This window comes from Cylas formicarius, unplaced genomic scaffold, assembly GCF_029955315.1.
Source record: "Cylas formicarius isolate icCylForm1 unplaced genomic scaffold, icCylForm1.1 PGA_scaffold_10__41_contigs__length_53128322, whole genome shotgun sequence".
Taxonomy (NCBI): Eukaryota; Metazoa; Arthropoda; class Insecta; order Coleoptera; family Brentidae; genus Cylas; species Cylas formicarius.
This window is the reverse complement of record NW_026844214.1, coordinates 38,380,500-38,399,785: the sequence shown is the minus strand read 5'-3', so window position 1 is coordinate 38,399,785 and position 19,286 is coordinate 38,380,500. Positions and strand designations below refer to the sequence as shown.

General features: G+C 31.5%; 5 protein-coding genes across 7 annotated transcripts; 3 read left to right on the top strand and 2 right to left on the bottom strand.

Annotated features, from left to right (window-relative positions):
* The first annotated feature begins 313 nt into the window (after positions 1-313).
* On the top strand, positions 314-2,305 carry LOC132702293 (putative GPI-anchor transamidase). The gene is made up of 6 exons (XM_060670842.1): positions 314-473; positions 524-787; positions 849-1,057; positions 1,503-1,620; positions 1,674-1,784; positions 1,831-2,305. Exons 1-6 carry the CDS (start codon positions 399-401, stop codon positions 2,068-2,070), a joined length of 1,017 nt encoding a protein of 338 aa, XP_060526825.1. The 5' UTR covers positions 314-398; the 3' UTR covers positions 2,071-2,305.
* Positions 2,306-3,185: 880 nt separating this feature from the next.
* On the top strand, positions 3,186-8,117 carry LOC132699727 (homeobox protein TGIF2LX-like). Of its 3 annotated transcripts, none has more exons than XM_060666604.1 (5): positions 3,186-3,575; positions 3,954-4,173; positions 4,359-4,525; positions 5,587-5,848; positions 6,520-8,117. In XM_060666604.1, the coding sequence occupies exons 1-5, from the start codon at positions 3,560-3,562 to the stop codon at positions 6,716-6,718; spliced, it is 864 nt and encodes a 287-aa protein (XP_060522587.1). In that variant the 5' UTR covers positions 3,186-3,559; the 3' UTR covers positions 6,719-8,117. The 3 variants fall into 3 exon arrangements, with proteins under 3 accessions (XP_060522587.1, XP_060522579.1, XP_060522594.1); XM_060666596.1 differs by lacking the exon at positions 3,186-3,575 and adding an exon at positions 3,659-3,892; XM_060666611.1 differs by lacking the exon at positions 3,186-3,575 and adding an exon at positions 3,836-3,888.
* A 666-nt stretch (positions 8,118-8,783) lies between these two features.
* LOC132698866 (squamous cell carcinoma antigen recognized by T-cells 3) lies at positions 8,784-12,646 on the bottom strand. Its single transcript, XM_060665209.1, has 6 exons — positions 12,448-12,646; positions 12,130-12,397; positions 11,746-12,071; positions 10,967-11,330; positions 10,660-10,908; positions 8,784-10,352 (listed from the first exon to the last, which is right to left on the bottom strand). The coding sequence occupies exons 1-6, from the start codon at positions 12,535-12,537 to the stop codon at positions 9,226-9,228; spliced, it is 2,424 nt and encodes an 807-aa protein (XP_060521192.1). The 5' UTR covers positions 12,538-12,646; the 3' UTR covers positions 8,784-9,225.
* A 1,420-nt stretch (positions 12,647-14,066) lies between these two features.
* LOC132698672 (RNA-binding protein 8A) lies at positions 14,067-14,785 on the top strand. The gene has a single exon (XM_060664868.1). The coding sequence runs from the start codon at positions 14,159-14,161 to the stop codon at positions 14,648-14,650; it is 492 nt and encodes a 163-aa protein (XP_060520851.1). The 5' UTR covers positions 14,067-14,158; the 3' UTR covers positions 14,651-14,785.
* LOC132698661 (uncharacterized) lies at positions 14,770-17,832 on the bottom strand. Its single transcript, XM_060664858.1, has 10 exons — positions 17,680-17,832; positions 17,497-17,626; positions 17,295-17,436; positions 17,069-17,244; positions 16,214-16,926; positions 15,978-16,113; positions 15,689-15,874; positions 15,397-15,617; positions 15,122-15,342; positions 14,770-15,008 (listed from the first exon to the last, which is right to left on the bottom strand). Exons 1-10 carry the CDS (start codon positions 17,754-17,756, stop codon positions 14,770-14,772), a joined length of 2,241 nt encoding a protein of 746 aa, XP_060520841.1. The 5' UTR covers positions 17,757-17,832.
* Positions 17,833-19,286: the final 1,454 nt, after the last annotated feature.

Sequence of the window (19,286 nt, the reverse complement as noted above, 5' to 3'; positions counted from 1 at the left end):
GGAATGAAACTTTTTCTAATCCCATCTGTAAAATACCTAATTACACACCGATCTAGCGTGCGGGAAGAGTCACTTTACCACGTCAGTTTCGTTTCCCACCAATCTGAGCCACTTCGGCCATTTCCGGGATTTTACCGCACGGATTTGGGAGCAATCGGATGTTTTCGGAAATATTTCGCACGCTTTAATTTTGACGTTTATCAATTCTGAGGGTCATGTCAGTGAATGTCAAATCCTGTTTTGCGAAAATGTACCCAAAAACTAACGGTCGTACAAAAAGTATAGTATGCAACATATTTTTGAAAACCTGCTATAACCCCATATTATTCTATGGTCGTAACCTCAAAATCAATTTATAGTACTAAATATGTAAACAATAAATCCATCAGGGTATTATTATGAGATCAATTAAAATTCAATGCGTTTTAGTTATATTCGCAGCATTGTTAATTCGTTGCGTAATTTTTGGAAATGTAGGTATCTCTGCTGTTATTTTATTTTTGTTTAAAATAATATTTTATAGAACTCAAAGAATCACACAAACAATTGGGCCGTATTGGTAGATACAAGTAGATTTTGGTTCAATTACAGGCATGTGGCCAATGTTTTATCTATTTATCGCAGTGTCAAAAGGCTAGGTATTCCCGACAGCCAAATAATCTTAATGATAGCTGATGACATGGCTTGTAATCCACGTAATCCTAGACCTGCTACTGTTTTCAATAACGCGAATCAACATATCAATGTCTATGGGGATGATGTGGAAGTTGATTACAGAGGATATGAGGTTTATATATTTTTTAAATTTATTTTGTTTAGTTTCATAGTTACGACTTTGCTTTGGTTAGGTAACTGTCGAAAATTTTGTTAGACTCTTGACTGGTAGATTGCCACCTGGTACTCCAAGGTCGAAACAACTTCTCACTGACGAAGGAAGCAATGTTTTGATATATTTAACAGGACATGGTGGAGATGGATTTCTTAAATTTCAAGATTCAGAGGAAATTACAAGTCAGGAAATGGCAGATGCCTTAGAACAAATGTGGCAAAAGCAGAGGTAACACAGGATGGTCTGAATTTTAATGGAAAAACAGTGTATTCAGCAGATAAAAATAAATAAAAATTTTCATTTAAACTCGTGTCCGAAAATGGTTCATTTTGGTGTTGAAATATTGCAAAAAAAAAAGGTTTTTTAATATTTTAAAAAATCTCTTAGATGTTGTTTTCAAACTTGGTAGTTATTATTTATCTATGCTATGAATGTATTTTTAATTGGCAATAATACCTATCATGTTTGACAGTGAAATCTAGAAGAGATTTTTTTAAAATATCTCAAAAATGAAGCATTTTAGGACAAGGATATTAGAGTTTCTCTATTATAATTCGGACCACCCTGCATAATTTGTTCAACTAAAAAAGTCATTACCATAATCAATTAAAATTTAGAAAAATAATTTCCTATGGTAGACATTAATGCTTCATGGTTGTGATTTGTATTTTAGATACCATGAGGTATTCTTTATGATAGACACCTGTCAGGCAGCTTCCATGTATGAAAGATTCTACTCCCCAAATATTTTGGCAGTTGGCAGTAGCATGGTTGGTGAGGACTCACTTTCAGTAAGTTAATTTCATAATTTGTTATTAATGTTTTTCACTCCAAATTGTTTTAGCATCATGTTGATCCTGCTATAGGAGTATACATAATAGACAGATATACTTATTATGCCTTAGAATTTTTGGAGAAACTAGATCCTCAAAGTAATCGATCCATGGCAGAATTTGTAAGTTTAAAAAATGCTTGTGAATTATATAACCTGTTATTTTTAGTTGAAAGTATGTCCGAAGAGTGCTTGCATCTCAACTGTGGGTGTAAGAAAAGACCTATTTTCAAGAAATCCCGGTATGGTCCCAATAACAGATTTCTTTGGTTCTGTTAGACCTGTAAAATTATTTGAACATATTGAAGAAGTAAATCTATCAAAACCATTGCAGAAACAATATGTGCCACCTTTGAACCCCAAAAAATATGCATTTCTTCCTGTGTTAGATAGTTTTAGTAGTATATAATATATAAATAATGTAAGAAATTTGATGTTAGAAACATTAGACAGTAGCACCAATCTGTGAAAAGGAAATAAACATTTTATTGGCTAATTACTCTCAATTATAATATTCCATTATAATTTCAGTATAAAAATCAGGATCACAATAAAATCAGTAATTTTATGCAGCAGTAAATACAATCTAGGAAGGCTATGATTTTTTATAATCAAATATCTAAATAATTTCAATTCTCTTGAGAATTGTTTGGCTGTCCCATAATTATATTAATATATTTTAGAATTGGTATGACTTGTTTAATATTATAGTGACATTTAGTAAGATTTTTAAATTTTTGTGAAAAAATCAATCTTCTTAAACCTGTATTTTTTAATGCAGCTTAATATGTCATTGAAATAAGAAAGGAAAAACAGCAAAATCAAAATCATTCCTAACTGACTAAAAAGTATAAATTAAAATGTGACAATTTAAATAAAAAACTAAAAGGTGCCAGAATGGTAGTTGCTAGTGTTCCAAAAAGTGTTAAATTATTGAAAAAAAAAACACACCTCCATTAATCATGTCGAACCTTATTTACAAATCAAGCTTAATTAGTGCTACCGTCAGTCTTGCATTTGCAGTGACGTCGCCTATGCTCTTCGTGTTATTTGTGTAGGAGAATCAAGTATTTTAGAAATTAAAAAACTTGTTTTCAAATTAACTTAAACTCAAATATGTACCTATAAGCAAAGCAGGGTAGTTTACAACCCAACACTTAATAGGCCCATTGTGCTCTAAGGATTGTAGCTAATTACTTTTGGATCTAAAGTTCTAGTACACGGCGCTTTATGTTTAGCATCCTTGGGGATTAGTTTAAAACTCCCTGAATTGCTATTGGTTTCGCGTAGAACTGTCAGCGCAAGCGGCAGCAGCATACCTAATTTTTAAAAAGTCAAACTAAAAATATGAACTGAAATAACAATGAACTAAATGTTGAATTCAGAAGATTATACAGAAAAGTGAATAATATTCAAATTTTCGCGGGATTGTATCGGAAATGAAATTATTTGAAATTCGTGACGCCTGCGCAAATATGAGTTAAGCAAAGGAAGCCGATTGTCAAATTTTGTTTGACCGCCATAAACTGTCAACTAAAAGCACGCGTGACTGTGTTTGATCGTTTTAAATGTGTTATTAGTATTTCCTTTTTAATTTTCGATGTTTTTTTAAATCGGGAGTGTTGTGATTATATTATTAGTGTCAATTAGCGTGGGAATTGTGTGAATCAGTCCTAATTTCATTAGCATTCAAACTTTTAAACTTGACATGCCGATTCGGAAATACTAGCAGAACAATTGATATACACTTACTTTTTGCGCTCAGATGGCGTTTATATTAAACTGACGTCCTAATTTCAAAGTGTACTCGTCTTAATTATTTTTGTATCATTTACAAAGTTAAACTCGTGTTTATTACGTAAAAACTAAGTTGAATTTTTGACGTTCGTCTTGTCAGCATGAAAATGAAAGCCCGTAAGTACGATTCAAAGTAAACAATAGAGCATCAAAAAAAACTTTCCACTCTCCAAATTTTATTTTTCTTTCATTACAAATACCCTAATAAGTCATATATCCTGGAAAAAGTTTTAGCGGGATTTTTTTTTCACCACGAGGGAGCCATTTCTGTCAAGTGTCAACAATATGTCAGGAAAACGTGTTTTATGTTGTTGTTTTCAAGTTGCTTAATTTGCCTATTTGTTTACATTATGTAATTTCTGGTCCTTGTTGTTATGGTGTTATTACAAAAATGCCGTATTTTATCAATACAAGTGGTATTGGATTGTTTGTATGTAATTAAAATTGGTTAAATGTGTGGAAATAAACTGGAGATAATAAATATATATTTTTTAGATCGTGAAAGGTTTCAGTCCAGCAGTAGCACTGATGACAATGATTCTGCATCTGATGAACATGAGGATCATCAGCTACAGCAGAGGCACATGGATGCCATGGCTAATTTGGGTGATATAGCAGGACATGTGCTAAGCCCCATGGAAACAAGTCGCAAAAGGCGCGGAAATTTGCCAAAGCATTCGGTGAAGATTCTTAAACGGTGGCTATATGAACATCGGTTTGTTATTTTATTTTTTTATCACAATTTTAAAATTAAAAATTAAAAACATTAGTAGCACTATGATATTTCTTTATTTATTTGTTTTAAAAAAATGGTATAAGTATGTATATGTTGTAGTCAAATTTGATTAGTTTAAAATTTCAAAATTATTTTCAGTTATTTATTATTGCCATTTCTTGCAGCTACAATGCCTACCCAAGTGATGCTGAAAAAGCAACATTATCTCAAGAAGCCAACTTAACCATATTGCAGGTGTGCAATTGGTTTATTAATGCCAGGCGCCGGATTCTGCCAGAAATGATTCGCCGGGAGGGACATGATCCATTGCAGTATACAATTTCACGCAGAGGTAAGGATGAGTGTAGTATTAAGACTTTTAATATTGATTTTGTTCCGGTGTTAAGTAGAACAGACTATAACTTTTATTTTCCACAAGCAGATTTCCCCTTTAATTTTGCTTATAATAGATTTTTTTTTTAATTTGAGGATTTTTGATTGCCTTGTTATTAATTTTTTTAGTGCTCTTTAGAACATGTACTTTCTTACATTGACAGTGTATGTGTGTATGTATATGATGCTACTACTTAGGATTATCTCTACTTTAACTAAATTTTCCATTTTCAAATGCAAAATTTCTACAAAACAGGCTCTATTCAATAATTAAATAGATCAGTAAAAAAAGTAAACATAAACTTAAATTACACTAAAACTGCAATAGTTTTTGAGTAAAATTTGAGGAATCACAAGTTTTTTTATTTTTTTAAACTGATTTTCATGAAATTTTTAACAAACTTTAGATAAAGTGACATATTTGGTCGATTCATAAATTACACTGTGTTAATTGAATGGTTGCTTTATGACTTTAATTTTAAAACACCCTGTGGATAATAATTTTTTTAAGTCAATCAATATTCCTTAAGAACCATTCATTTTCTATTGTTTGTTTTTTTAGTTCATATCTGTATGTGGAGGGTTCATTTTTAAGAGTAAAATAAACATGTCAGTACTAACCGAAATTTATTTTTATTATGAGGAGGCCTTGCTCGCTGTTGCCCTAATGTGAGTTTAATGACATATTGCTTCAGGTCATACATTCTCTACTACTGTTATGATTTTAAGAATTGAGCAAAAGCTGTTGCACTTGTTGATGATGACACTGATATAGTTAGGAACATATTGTAAGAATCAATCATGTTCATCATCAACCATCAAAAGGCTACTCCAAGTAATATTTGGTAACATTTGACAGTTATATGTTGGGCTTAGCATCTATGTTCAGGTTTTTTTAACATCAGTGTATTTTCACAAATCAATATCAAAAAAGAGTTTTGTGTATGATATATTATTATGCAACACAAAAAATGTTGGCTCCAGACTTCTGATTATTTATTTTTCTATATCCATTGCCAGGTAAGAAGCTGTCAGGATCACAGGGTTTACCTTCTGATCAAGTTCGGCATGTTTGGGAAGAAGATTTTGATATTGGTGGTAAAAGAGTTCGTTTAGATCATGATTATGATGATCACATGACATTAATGTATCGATCTGAAGAAGATAGCACAAATGAATATGAAAGCTCGAGTCCTAGTGAGGAAGAGAAATTTAACCCTTGGCCGACCGTCATTAGATATGGAGCAGTAAATGAAATTGCTACCCATCCTGCCAATAGAGGGTTTGTATTCCCTATTTTATAAAACATGTGCTTGATATTACAGCTTATCTCTATAAATTAACATTTCTTAAAACAATTAATATTTAGCATGGTTTCTTTTCCTTTTTTGGTTTTCATATGTATTGGAAAATAATTTAAGGATATCTCTGAAAGTGAAATTCAAGTAGTGATAAGATATGAAAACCTGAAATATTAAGTTGTTTTCAATAAGATTATTTGAAGAATTAAAAAACTTTTCACTCCCTGTTCTGAAATACCTAGTTATCAAGCGTCACTTTAAGATGTCAATTTCATTAATACTTTGTACCAGTAAGCAATTTTAGATAGATTGTAGCCATTGAAGGTCAGTGAATATATTCATGCTTTTTTGTAAAAATGTCACCAAAACTTAATGATCATAGAAGGAGTATATTATGTAATACATTGATAAACTTCGTTAGCTGCTCAGCTATATAAGTATAATATATGACATGCAATGTGCGAAATTTTATGGTAAGAAAAATTAATCAACTAACTTTCCCTTAATATATGAAAAATACAAAATCGTAATATAACTAAAAAACTCACAAGACCGTTTTCCCCCCTTGTGATTTCACTATAAATATATAATTTATAGTTGATTCCGATAAATAAAAGTTGATTCATAATATTATAATATTTTCTTTTTCTAGAGCTGTGGAACAAATGATTCCTCACCAGGCAAGTAATGGATCATCTAAAAAAGTGCGAGTTGTACAAGGCCTAAAGCAAGAAGCTGTGGCCGAAGCAGAAGAAAAAGACAAGTTTAAATTTTTGCATCTCTTGGTAGAGACCGCGATGGCTGTGCGAGAAAGAGAGCAAGAACAAGTTGACGACAATCTTCGAACGTAACCATGTTCAGGGGTGAGACAGTCAATCAAGTCTTCTGTCAACCATTGTGCCTTGAGTAACTACTGAATGTTCAACTCTGGTTTGCGTTCTTTTTTTTGTATTTAATAGTGGTGTGTTATCAACTCAGTAAGGTTTGGTTATATACTTTGACAACATTTTTTCAAAATGTTTAGATTATTGATTTTTATTGCTATAGTCTATTGGGTGAAATATTAATCCAGTATTTAACCAAATTTTGCATTGAATTTTGAGTATCAAAAACTATTCTGGAAATTAGTTGTGTTCTTTCCAGTTATTCTCTACAATTTAGTATTTAGTTCTAATAAGTTTCATTTGTCATTGGTCAGTTAACAATAACTATAGTGTGGGAAATTCATAGATCTTTATTTAACAAATATTTGTTTATTTCCAGAAATATGCTCTTGCAGTTATTGTTTTGAAGAAGAGCCATAAAAATATTAGTATTTTAAAAAATTCAAACTATGTTTAAATGATTTTTGTGGGGGCTGTGGTAATAATAAATGGGCAGTGTCTGAAGGATATGTTACATTTTTATCATCACACACCACTGACAGTTTCTAATTTTTAGCAAGCACAGATGGATTTTTTTGAAAATAATTTTCGCACTCGTTTTTTTTTTTAAAGTGAAAGCTGACTTTACTTGATTGAAAACTAACACAATTAAGTGATATCCAAAAACTTTAGCGTTTATTTTATTAAAGTTAATCATGTGTCAATTTTTTTTGGATTTTTTCATTTAAAAAAAATGTTTATATTTTGCACATTGAATCTCGTTCAACATAATATTATTCAGCATTTTTTTTACTCATTTATATACTTCAGTTAGGACATTTATTTTTAGTGAATTTCAATCTTGAATACTTTTTTTAAATAATAATAAAATTAAGTGCATTTCCACAAATTTTGTTTTAAAAAAAGAATACATACATTTGTTTTGTGCTGGATCAGATTAATTTTGATGTTCAACTGGTTTGACTAAAAAAGAAACTCTAAAAATGGTTTAGTTTTTTAAAATACTATTCGGTCCAATTAATTGCTCAAAATCTGGTACAAAATGTTAAACATTAATGCTTTTGATGTCATATGTCAAGAGAATTTGCATCTAAATTTGTAATGTATTTTTGTAAGGTAAATTGTCATTATTAAGGAGTTCAAGATAACTGTTTTGTATAGTATTATTTAATAGTTTAATAAAGTTTTGCTTTGTTTTAGTACAACTCTTTATTTCCGCACAAAATGGTTATCATATCTTTACCACCGATTTTTTTTATTTAAAGACAAAACAGCAATGTAATTATTTAAATTTGTATCCTTTTCTGTGATGGCAGTCCATTATGCTCAAAGCTGTTTGAAGTAGGGACATGTTAATAAAATGAACTTTGACATTTCTATCAATTTATTTAGCTTTTTATTTAACCTAGCACCAACATTTTTATTCCCTCTATTTTTATTCAGGCCTAATTTAGTTTGAATAAATATTTTTTATTTGCTAATTAAAAGAATCATCAGAGATGATTCTTTTTTGGAAAAATAATATTAAACCAAGTCTATTGTAAAATCCTTTTTTTTTTTAAATAGAAAAGACGTCAATACATGTTTCAAGCACACAAGTGATCATCTGAAGCTAAGGTTTGTCATGCTACTGCCTTACAGGAATATGAAGATAGTAAAAGCGCGTAAGAGATTTACTCCAACATGCGCAGAGTTAAATCTTTAAATATAAGATATTTAGAGTGGTAGGTTGTTTCTTTTCTTATCAAAACTCTTGTCTAGTGGGGAGCCCTGTTGCTGTAGATTTTTTCAATTGGTAGATGTGTTCTCGTCCAGGTCAAAGATGCATAATGTGAAGATAGCAGAAACCGTTTCCTAATGGAGAATATACCAATACCGACCCCTCGCAGTTCCCCAACTTTTACTTCATTTTTCTGTATAAATTTTATATTAATATATAAATATCATTATTATAATTAATTTTATTATATATATATATAATTAAATATAATCTCGCTTTGATTTACTAGGTGTGGACACACTTAATGATTTAAACAAAAATTGTATAGCATTGGTCTATTGTCACTAAGCATCATATAGCTGCTAGAGATGCATATAGAACCTCTGCTTATGCCTATAATACAAGAACTTATGAAGAAAATATCAAAAAATAATGAGATTGTCCATTCAACATAAGCGTACGTGAGATTTAAAATCTTGATTTTAACCAATGACCTTCCGGCATTCAATAAGCAAGGACCGCTGACAGATCATCAGCAAGTTTAGGTGTGGCGTTTTTTTCAAAATATGCGTAGATCTCGTTAAATATTCTGAGAAAATGAGTAAACATCAATGCCGCCTGCCGCGCATCAATTTTTACCTATATTATCTAATAATTATATGCTAACCATAACAATAAATGAGGTATTTTTAATAGACAATAGAGTTTTTTACATTTTTAAACTTTTAAAGTTTGAACAATAAGTATACAATCTTTATTTTGAACTTTGTTTCTTTAACAACATATCTCTGAAGTCGCAGTTGCTCTTTGGTAAGGGTAACGAGCATTCATTACTTTTGTTTGTCTCGTCATTTGTTTGTGCGCGCTTTAACTGCAAAGCTCTCGGAATTAGGTTTACTTCTAAACGACTTCGGGCATGTCTAATCGTCGCAGTTTTTTCTTTGGACGAACTTGCTTTAAGAGGCGGAGCGCTAATAGCTACTGTAATAATGTGACCATTTACATTTTTTTGATTGGTTTCTTTTAAAGCATTCTCGGCTTGTTCTGCGTTTTCAAATTCTACATAAGCAATGCCCTTTGGCTGTCCGCTTTTCCGATATGCCATTCTCGTTTCTTTAGCTCCATGTTTTTTAAATAGTTCTCTGACTTTTTCTAAGGATATATCAGAGGGAAGTCCCTTGACGAACAGTTTATTATTTTCGGCGGTTCGCGCATATTTAAAAATAGGTTTTCTACTAGTTTTGTCGCTCTTTATTTCCGATATAAAAACAGGTCGTCCGTTTAGTGGCTCACGGTCTCTAGCAAGAGCAACCATAACCTCTTCCTGTGTATTAAATTCAACATAAGCAAAACATTTGGATTTTCCATGTTTGTCACGGACAATCTCGATATTTACAGCATTTGGAAACAGGGATTTCAGACTAGACTCGTCTACCGTTACATGTATGTTACTCACAAATACTGACCTCTCCGGATTCCTATCCACTGGTATGTGCTTTTTTGTCACTTGATGAGTTTCTTGCTTTTTATCTTCTTTCCATTTATTTTTTTTCCCTACCTTTTCATGGTTGTCCCCTGCATTGAGGCATCTTTTTCTACCTCTACCTTGAGATTCAACTTTGTCTGCTTCTTTCTCTACTTGTTGTTCCTGAGCTTTGTACATATCGAGAACTGCAATATTAACCTCCCTGCACTTTTGTACACAATTTAAAACCTCCTCCAGGGTTCCAAAATGTCTTTCATATAAAAGCCATTCATCCATGATGTACTGCGGCCAGTCTTTAGTGGAGTTCAGTGCTTTCTGAAATAGCTGTCTGAGCACATGCTGTTCACCATACTGACGCTCAATTTGTGTGTATTCTAACCATAACAATGCGGAACCTAAATAGATTATGGATATGTTTACTAACCGTGACAATGAGTAACAAAAGATAGATCATTTAAAACATAGGTAAGATAATGTTGCCTTTTTATTTTACTCCTTGTTTTAAAAATGTTTTCTCTATTTGATTATCTGCTCTCAGTTAAGTTAAAAATACCAATTTGTTTATAATTTAAATTTAAAGATAAGTTTTTGAAGGATCAAATTTAGAATTTATTCTTGCTATTTGTTTTTTACAATTTAAAATAAGATAAGAGATACTGGTGAAAATTTATCCTGTTTTAAAATTTGCTAGACATTATTTACCTTTATTTTCTGGTTTGGACATAATGCTACCCCAAATCTTTCGGGCAGCTTTTATATCACCTCTATGTGCTAAAATTCTGCCAAACCATTTTCTGACTTTACATGATGGGTCATTGTGGAAACCGAGCTGTTCTATTGATTGATGAAAAAGTTTATCAAGTTTCTCTGGTGACCCTACAACTCTATGAACATATTCCAAATATGCAAGCCAAAGGTTCAATCCAGGTGACGGTGCGATACTGGAGAGTCCTAAAAAAGAACAATTTTATTTTAAAAGAAAACTTGTAAACATGTACAATAAAAATACCTTGTTCAAAACAGTTCATTACATTATCATCAGTCTCCTTAATGGATTCCAAAACTCTCATCCTAGTAATCCAGAGGTCCTCGCTCCATGGACAATTTCTTAGTGCTTTAGCACTAACTTTATAGGCCAAATCACCCAGCTTCAGTGAAAACATGCAATATTCAAACCAAAAGTCTGCATTCAGACAAAGCTGAAGTGCTGCTCTTTCATATAAACAAATCACAGTTGAAGGATCTGTAACTGCTTTTATGTATTCTTTATACAATTTAAAGAGACTCTCAGATGTGTCACATGATGAGATGCCATCTTCAAAAGGTTTATATGTTTCTAAGAGATTTTTGGCCTTTTTATAACCATATTCAACCTGAAACAATATGCGTGTTAAACAAAATAGGAGAAAACTCTAATGGTAGGTTTATAAAAAAAAATGTGTAAAAAAAAAATTTAATGTCAAAAATGATTTCTAGTTTTAATAGAAATCAGCTAATCTATCAGTTTTTATGTACGTAATAAAATAATTTGCTTTGTTTAGTTGACATTTTTTAAACTTTGTTTTCAGTAAATGCCATTTTTTTATACATCCAAAATAACCATAAAATTGCAAATGGTGCCAAGTTCGAAAGACTTTTATTTTAAATGCCGACCAGATAAATGTAAATGGTTATCTACAAAATGCAAGTATTTTTTTTGTATACTGTCCACACAAAAAAAAACAATTTCATTTTTTTAGTCAAGCAAATATTTGCAAAAGCCACAAAACTGAACTGTGATTCCCTTACAGGATTTGGGTCAATTAATCCCGTTGGTAAGGTCTTGCACCATTCTTGCCACTCCATATATGTATTTTCCATGCACAGTAATGGTACGGACAACTGTCTCTTGAAGACATCAGCCAATTTTAAAACTTGCATTTTCCAAGCCTCAGAGCCTTCAAGGTGTAATCCAATATGGGCATGCTCAAGCTCTCTTAATGTATCCCACAGTAATGAACCCTTGTCACACACTAAGCCAGCTGCTGTAAGACCTCTCTCAAAAATAGATCTTGTAGTGTTTAAGTCACTTACTCCAATTGAAAATTGGGCATATTCAATCCACAAATCTACAGCTGAAAATATTTTCAAGTTCTGAACAACTATTTATTGTTATATATTAATAAAGCTTACACAAATAATCTTCTGTAGCTTTATCAAATAATTTAAATATTTCCATCTTCTGATCTGGTGTACTAGCTATTTTAATTTCGTCTTTAATCCAATCAAGCCATAATGTTGGAGTCAGAGGATAACATTCATAAAACTGTTCATATGATACTCTAAGCAAAGCTAGGTCTCCCAGCTTCCTATAAATATCTATTAATTCAATATGAACATTGTAAAGATAATTATTCTCTGACAATTTGGCTTGAAGTTCTTTGGCTTTTTCTACCAGCTCCTAAAAACAAATCATTGGTGTCTTCATAAATTAAAAATTTGAGCAATAACCTGCTCTTCGGAACTATCGCCATCTTCAGTAGAATCAGAGTTGCTTGATTTAGTATCGTCCACGTCCATTAAAATTTCTTGAGCATTCATATTATTTGGAATATTTTAAACGAAATTAACATGAGCACAAATAAACAACTAACTCATAGCTTCTTACAAAACTCGTCACAAAAACTTTTAAACTGTCCTACAGAATGAACGGAGGATTTTTAGTCCAAGAGAGTATGTAATAAAACGAGGAAGCCTATTGAATAATACGTATCACTTAACTTGGTAGTCATAGTCACTACGATCATTCGCCCATTTTTGACATTTCAGTCAAAGTGTGAAAAATTCAGTTTCAGGCACATAAGTAGTTCTCCTTTTCTCCCGAGAAACATCAGATTCTGCAGGTAGCCCGGGGACCGACTAGAAACAATTTGTGTTACTGGGCAGACGATTGGCGTCAAAAACTTGACCCAGGGCTATTGAATTACATGCCTTGCCGAAATATCTACCAGTTCGTATTTATAGTTTTTATTTCTTAAGTTTATGAAAAATTGATAAAAAAGGTGCGCCTCCTAATTTACTCGCCGCAACCGTCTACAGTTTCATCTTTATTGCGTTTACTAACTAAAAATCCTCCAAATTACTAGAACTGTCAACATCCCTCGAGGAATATATAATTTATTGGTTGTCATCTTAGCAATCATTTAAGATTTGGCAACACTGAATGTTGCGAATAAAAATTCAACTATGCTTTTTTTGACGAAAAGTTTGCATTTACTCTACACATTTTTGGAGTTGCTCCTAAAGCAATTTGCCAAGACGAATCGTTTTCTTTTTGAAAAATGTTATAAAAATACATTTTCAGTTTAACATCCATGGTTAAGGTAGGATTCGAAACAAAAAACTCTTGGTGCACTCACGCACTTAGGACAATTTGGAGATAAAACGACCCTATTAATACTTATGCACTAAAAGCAAGATAAATTAATAAATAAAATTAGACCGATGCTGTTACACAGTGTGGTTAACCCACCAAATCTAGTGTTTCTCACTGGGATTATTACTTTCCAGATAATATTCTTTTACTTAATACGTTTTACAGAGCCATCGAACAACAAAAGAATATAATTGTGCTCGACATACGGTGAACAGAGGAGAGTTAAGCGGTCTATTTGCATGCGAGTTTGAACCTTGGATTTGTCGAGAAGACAGATCTATGGTTGCTATACACGAGAGTATATGCACATCAATCAAATTCATCACAGGCAAACATCAATCGCAAATCTGCTGTGTAATTGTGTTAAAAAGCATCATGGAGTTTATTTCTTTACCTTCCAAAGCAAACGATCCGATTTGTATAAACCAATAACATTTCGGCGAGTAAAACAAATTCTGCTAGAACGCGGGTATACACACTTTCATCCGCAGTTTTGCTTGTCAGACAAATCAGCCGTACAAGCTCACATGTGAATATGCGGCTTTAGGTACTTAAAGTAAAAAAAGTATTACGGATCATAACCACTGCTCTTGCCAATTTCGACTCACCCCAGAGGCAGAAATAAATTGCCATTCTAACTATCCCATTACAGTACTTGATTGTAGTTTTTACTGATCTATGCTTGTTATTTATACAAGTTTTATTCTTTGGGTTTCTTGATTAATCGAACAATGCTGTTACTAGTTTGAACTTAGTTTGGGGCTTCATTCTTATAAAAAAATAATTATGGGTGATGTATTGGATATTAATGAAGGTGTCGATATAGATGTAGAAGATGAAGGCGATCAAAGTGTGATGCGTTTGAAGGATAAAGTAGTTAAGCGTAAAGGGAGAGGCTTTGGTCCAGGAGAGTCGAGAGAACATGAAAAAGTTCGCGGATATGACTCTATAGACGCTGGTGATGGTGACGAGCCGGGTCCTCAAAAATCCGTTGAAGGTTGGATATTATTTGTAACCTCTGTACATGAAGAAGCAAGTGAGGATGATTTAATGGAAAAATTTTCGGAGTTTGGTCCTATAAAGAATATCAGTATTAATTTGGACCGAAGAACAGGTTTTCTTAAAGGCTATGCATTAATTGAATATGAATCATATGAAGAAGCTGCAGCTGCTAGAGAGGCCTTAAATGGATCAACACTTCTAGGTCAAACAATTGGAGTTGACTGGTGCTTTGTAAAAGGACCGAAAAAAAATAAAAAGAAGAGTCGAAGACATTAAGTTATTATTTTTATTCATTAGATGTGTGGTTTGTATTTACAACAATGTAACAAAATTTTTATATAAAAAAAATATGTGCAAGTTTTGAATCTTCCTTGACAAAATAAATAACTGCAAAATTATGATATACAGAAAGTCTTAAGTTTTTTTTCATAAAAATGATAAGATTGACCATTTAGAAGCCTCTTTGGGGATATAAAATTCTTCATTGGCATTTCAGTCCATATGTCTATGTACTTCTTTATGACATCTCCTGTGGACAAGGTATCACAAGCACTTTTGGAGTAAATTATTGACTGCAGTTTCTCTAGAGCATAATTAACATAACTTTCCTGCCGTTCAACTTCTTCAAGGGAATCTAAAATTAAAAATGTTTGTTGTCTGTAGTTAAAGTGGATTCAGTAAATAAAATACAACAAATCTTAAAACACGCATTGCTAAGTAAGATGGGAAAGATATTAATTTTCTTACTTGCTTGTAGGAGACATTGGTTTTTCCATTTCTTCATTTTTCTTAGTGAATTGAGTTTTTCTAATTTTATTTTGGATTTTATAACGCTTAGTAAAACAGTTTCTGGAGGATTAAATGGACTGTCTATTATTGCAGTAATCATTTGGAATACTTCCATGCTTACCTCAATATCTGAGGCATAATTATCAATACACAAATCTCTATAGAAGGTTTTTGGATCTCTAAAAAAATTATATTAACTTTTTTTATTCAAAAATCCACAATTGGAAACATACGAATAAGTGCATCTCCTCTGATATTCCAATGGAAAGGACTCTGATAACTTTACCTCTGTTGACCACAGTGCGTCGCTCAAAGGTTTTACCCAAAACATATCATTTTTGTATAATCTTAAATCCCAGATTGAGTTCATAGCTTGTTCAAGAGAAGTACAAATTAATTTCTCCAGTTTGTACATTTCTTCTATAAAAAAATTTATCTCAACTATTTTGTTGGCCTGAAAATTATAGGTGACAAAATTTTCACATGTTAATATACAATTTTAAAAGCATTTATTGGTACACTTACCAGTTCATCTTTAGTTTTGCTTATTTTCATGCTAATAATCTGTAGGTCATTAGAGTCAGTCATAATGTTTACAGATTCAATTTCTTTTCTCAATGCAACTAAAGAAGCTTCCAACCCAACTTGTTGAATATTCATGTCAAGCCATTCCTGTATTTCATGTAAGTTTGGTTTGGATTTTATTGCATTCTGTAAATAAGGTTTTTGCAAGAAAAATATTTTTTATAGTTAAAGAAATTATATTTACACATTGATTTTTTTAAGCACAAATATTGTTAAAAATTGTTCTTACCAACAACATAAATTTTGATCCTGTGCTTTTTCTCAACAAATCCTTAATAACATTTTTTTGTTTTATTATTTTTATTTCAGTTTGAACATGAATATAGAACAATTTTGTTATATCATCTTCACTGATCGTTTTCTTTCTGAAAGAAGATATATAGCTAGATTATTGTATCTTGATGAACAAATTCATGAAATTTGACTGATAATGATTCAATAATTAATAAAATGAGTAATTCAAACCTGGCATCCAAACTTCTATTGCCTAAAAGCATTTTTGTGAGTTCTATTTTAGTTTCATCCATGACCTTCTGCAAAATGGTATAAAGAATCTCTTTATTGCAGCTGTTTTGCAATTTGAGCAGGTTATCATTTACAAATGTATCACTATAGAGTATTCTTTTCAATTCATATTGCTTAAAAGCTGGTTGAGTATTATGATGTGTAATTGATGAGTCACGGCTAACTTCATCTTTAAATGTTGATAATGGTAGGAACACATCCTCAACTGATGGTGCATGACTGTTCTGTAATAATTCATCATCTACTTCTGTAAGGTAAGATTCATGAAGAATCCCCAATGATTCTCGCTTTTCAACTGCCGTTATTGCAGGACTTGAATTTGTTGGGCAATGAGTTAAGGTTTGGTCTCCCCCCTTTTTTATAATAATCTTTGGTGTCTTAAACAATTCTACATTAATAGACCGATGATGTTTACCAATTACTGCAATATTTTCGTCTTCTTGGCATGTGTGCTTTTTAGTGCTAAACCGAAGTTGTTCAAAGTGATCCTTCCCTTGCCTGTCAATGTAAGTTTCTAAAGATGAAATATTAGGCATTTTTTTCTTTGAGTATGATTGTGTAGATTGTACAAAACTCTTTTGATACTGTATTGATTTATTAAATTCTTCGGTAACATTTTTTTTTAATTTCTTGGCACATGTTTCTAATAGTTCCTGAAATTAAGTTTTTAAATAATTAATTAAAAATGAACAGATTAGAAATACATTTTTTAAAGGGATATTAAAAATGACTCTAAAGTCACAAAGAAATGAATCATACCAAGATAAATTCTATTTCAATTATATTTGAACCTACTTTTACATGCTGGGAATCCACAGTTTGTTCCACTTCAACAGGGGTGACAGTTATATTAACGGATAACTCTTCAGCTTGTTGCAATCTTCTGTTTAAATCCTTTTCCTTCAATAACAAAATAAATTCTCTTTGTTCATTTTCACTGATTTTTTGTTTCAAAAAATTTATGGACGCACCTATATAAAAAAATATTTTATAATAATGCTAATATTTCAATTAAACTTACTTTGTAGTTTATAATGCTGGGACACTATTGCAAGTTTATTTTGTTTTTCATTTATCGCCTCTTTAATCACCTTTGCTTGTTGTTCTAGTTTTTGTTTCCTCCTAAAGCAGTCTATTTCATTAGATTTATATAAAAAATCATCCTGAAATATGAGACATGACATGCACCAATGTGCTTTATTTAACTAGCTCGGGCGTCAAACCTGTCTATCCAAACTTTTTTGTTGTAAGCGATTCAAGACAATGTTTCTTCTGATATGCTCAACCTCTTGCTTTGGTTTCACGTTTTGTAGAAGCTGTTCCCAAATAAAATAAGTGGAGTTGTTGCAAACACTGTAAAAAATGTGGTCAAAATCAGACAACGTAAAAACATAATTTCAATTAACCTTATTAATCCGTTAGGTATTTCCCCATTATAGCCCATCTTACGAAGCCACTTTCTAAATTCTTCTTGAATTTCCATTAATTTTAATTTTATTACTTTTAATATTAAAATTTTTATTTTCGAACTCAACGGAAATATATAGCACAGAATACTAATATTTGCACAGACTAGTATCTATCACCTTTTATAATGTCGTCCAAGCGGGGAGAGAATACGGAAACGGGACATGGTCCGCGAACCAAAGTGTAATAAAATTACATTGACCATTTATTTCCGCTAATTCAGCCCGAGCAATTACGTCAAAATTTCTACTGCAAAGCAATAACTAACTAGTACCAAATATTTAAATTAAAGGTAATACCTCACACATCCTGTTTTGCTTAGCTAAGTTAAGTTTGTATTGGAGAGTTATATATCTACGATTTATTGACTATTGGCGGAAGTTAATCAACGTGTTGGCGTACTATACTTTTTTATGATAACTGAGTGATGTGTGACTTGACCATCAGAACTAAAAAACGTGAAAATATCATACGTGACTAAAATCTACGGAAAACTAAGTATCGGAAATATCAGAAATGGTTTGCGACTATCGATAACAAGGTTGACGTTTTCAAACTATTGCTGGCTATCTTACCTGAACATACTTGAGTTAATTAGTGACTTAAGTTAGGTCTGACATCTCAAAGTGACGTCATGTTCACGATAAGTTCGAGACAAACAATTTTGTGATTTTCCTGTCGATTTTTCTAAATTTCCGGTTTAGTGTAATATTATTATTATTATACTTAACTTTATACTACTATTAAAACAAAAAAAAAAGGCAAAGTGATTGTTTTGTTGCGTTTCGACATTTAGTTTGATTTAGTTACATTCCCTTGGCATGATGAGTCAAAAATTTAATATAATAATAAACGATAATATTCGAACTAAATCAGGGTTAACATATCACATTAGCATTACGTACGGAAACATTTTTTTCGTTGCGATAAGCTTAAAGATACCTAACCTCGCCAAAAGTCGACTTTAGATTAAATAAATAAATTGAACGTTTATTACCCCTATAGAAGATGTCTATGCAGGTTGCAGCTTTGAAAAAAAAAAACAAAATAGAAAAATAATATTTCAACAATTTATACTACGATAAAAATATAAAAAAAATAGGTGTAGATAATGAAATAATATATACGAGTATAACGATTTTAAGTCAGCGGCAGTGTAGTAGGCGTATAAATATGAGGGACAAAAAATCAATTTTTACATCTTTGAAAATTACAATTATTATAAGCAATGAATACAAAAAATATAGTAGCGAGGAGAGGTCGATTATATATGTATAGTGTTTTTATATCAAGATTAAAGTGATGTCATATGGATTATCTTTACAAAATAAGGGTCGTTCTTAGATCGGCAACACCTTATACACAACATATTTTTTTTTGTTATTTTATAAATACCGCAGTTTGATTATAGCTATATATAGCAACACCATTAAGTTGGTAATAAAATTTGCCATTAAACACTGTAAACATATCGAAAAAAATCATATACGACTTGTGGTTACTTTATTTTAATTGTACTATATACAAACCAATCATTTACCATCGT

What these genes read in the sequence shown, in the direction of transcription:
- LOC132699727 (XM_060666596.1), top strand. Translation starts at nt 3,850, where the DNA reads ATGCCGTATTTTATCAATACAAGTGGTATTGGATTGTTTGTAT. An exon ending in TGGTATTGGATTGTTTGTAT is followed by an intron (nt 3,893 to 3,953) that starts GTAATTAAAATT and finishes TATATTTTTTAG; the next exon opens with ATCGTGAAAGGTTTCAGTCC. An exon ending in CGGTGGCTATATGAACATCG is followed by an intron (nt 4,174 to 4,358) that starts GTTTGTTATTTT and finishes CATTTCTTGCAG; the next exon opens with CTACAATGCCTACCCAAGTG.
- LOC132698672 (XM_060664868.1), top strand. Translation starts at nt 14,159, where the DNA reads ATGGGTGATGTATTGGATATTAATGAAGGTGTCGATATAGATGTAGAA.
- LOC132698866 (XM_060665209.1), bottom strand. Translation starts at nt 12,537, where the DNA reads ATGAATGCTCAAGAAATTTTAATGGACGTGGACGATACTAAATCAAGC. An exon ending in AGCTACAGAAGATTATTTGT is followed by an intron (nt 12,072 to 12,129) that starts GTAAGCTTTATT and finishes AAATATTTTCAG; the next exon opens with CTGTAGATTTGTGGATTGAA. An exon ending in GTCCAAACCAGAAAATAAAG is followed by an intron (nt 10,353 to 10,659) that starts GTAAATAATGTC and finishes TAATCTATTTAG; the next exon opens with GTTCCGCATTGTTATGGTTA.
- LOC132702293 (XM_060670842.1), top strand. Translation starts at nt 399, where the DNA reads ATGAGATCAATTAAAATTCAATGCGTTTTAGTTATATTCGCAGCATTG. An exon ending in GTTGCGTAATTTTTGGAAAT is followed by an intron (nt 474 to 523) that starts GTAGGTATCTCT and finishes AATATTTTATAG; the next exon opens with AACTCAAAGAATCACACAAA. An exon ending in TTGATTACAGAGGATATGAG is followed by an intron (nt 788 to 848) that starts GTTTATATATTT and finishes TGCTTTGGTTAG; the next exon opens with GTAACTGTCGAAAATTTTGT.
- LOC132698661 (XM_060664858.1), bottom strand. Translation starts at nt 17,756, where the DNA reads ATGGAAATTCAAGAAGAATTTAGAAAGTGGCTTCGTAAGATGGGCTAT. An exon ending in GATCAAAATTTATGTTGTTG is followed by an intron (nt 15,875 to 15,977) that starts GTAAGAACAATT and finishes CCTTATTTACAG; the next exon opens with AATGCAATAAAATCCAAACC. An exon ending in GCAAAACTAAAGATGAACTG is followed by an intron (nt 15,618 to 15,688) that starts GTAAGTGTACCA and finishes TATAATTTTCAG; the next exon opens with GCCAACAAAATAGTTGAGAT.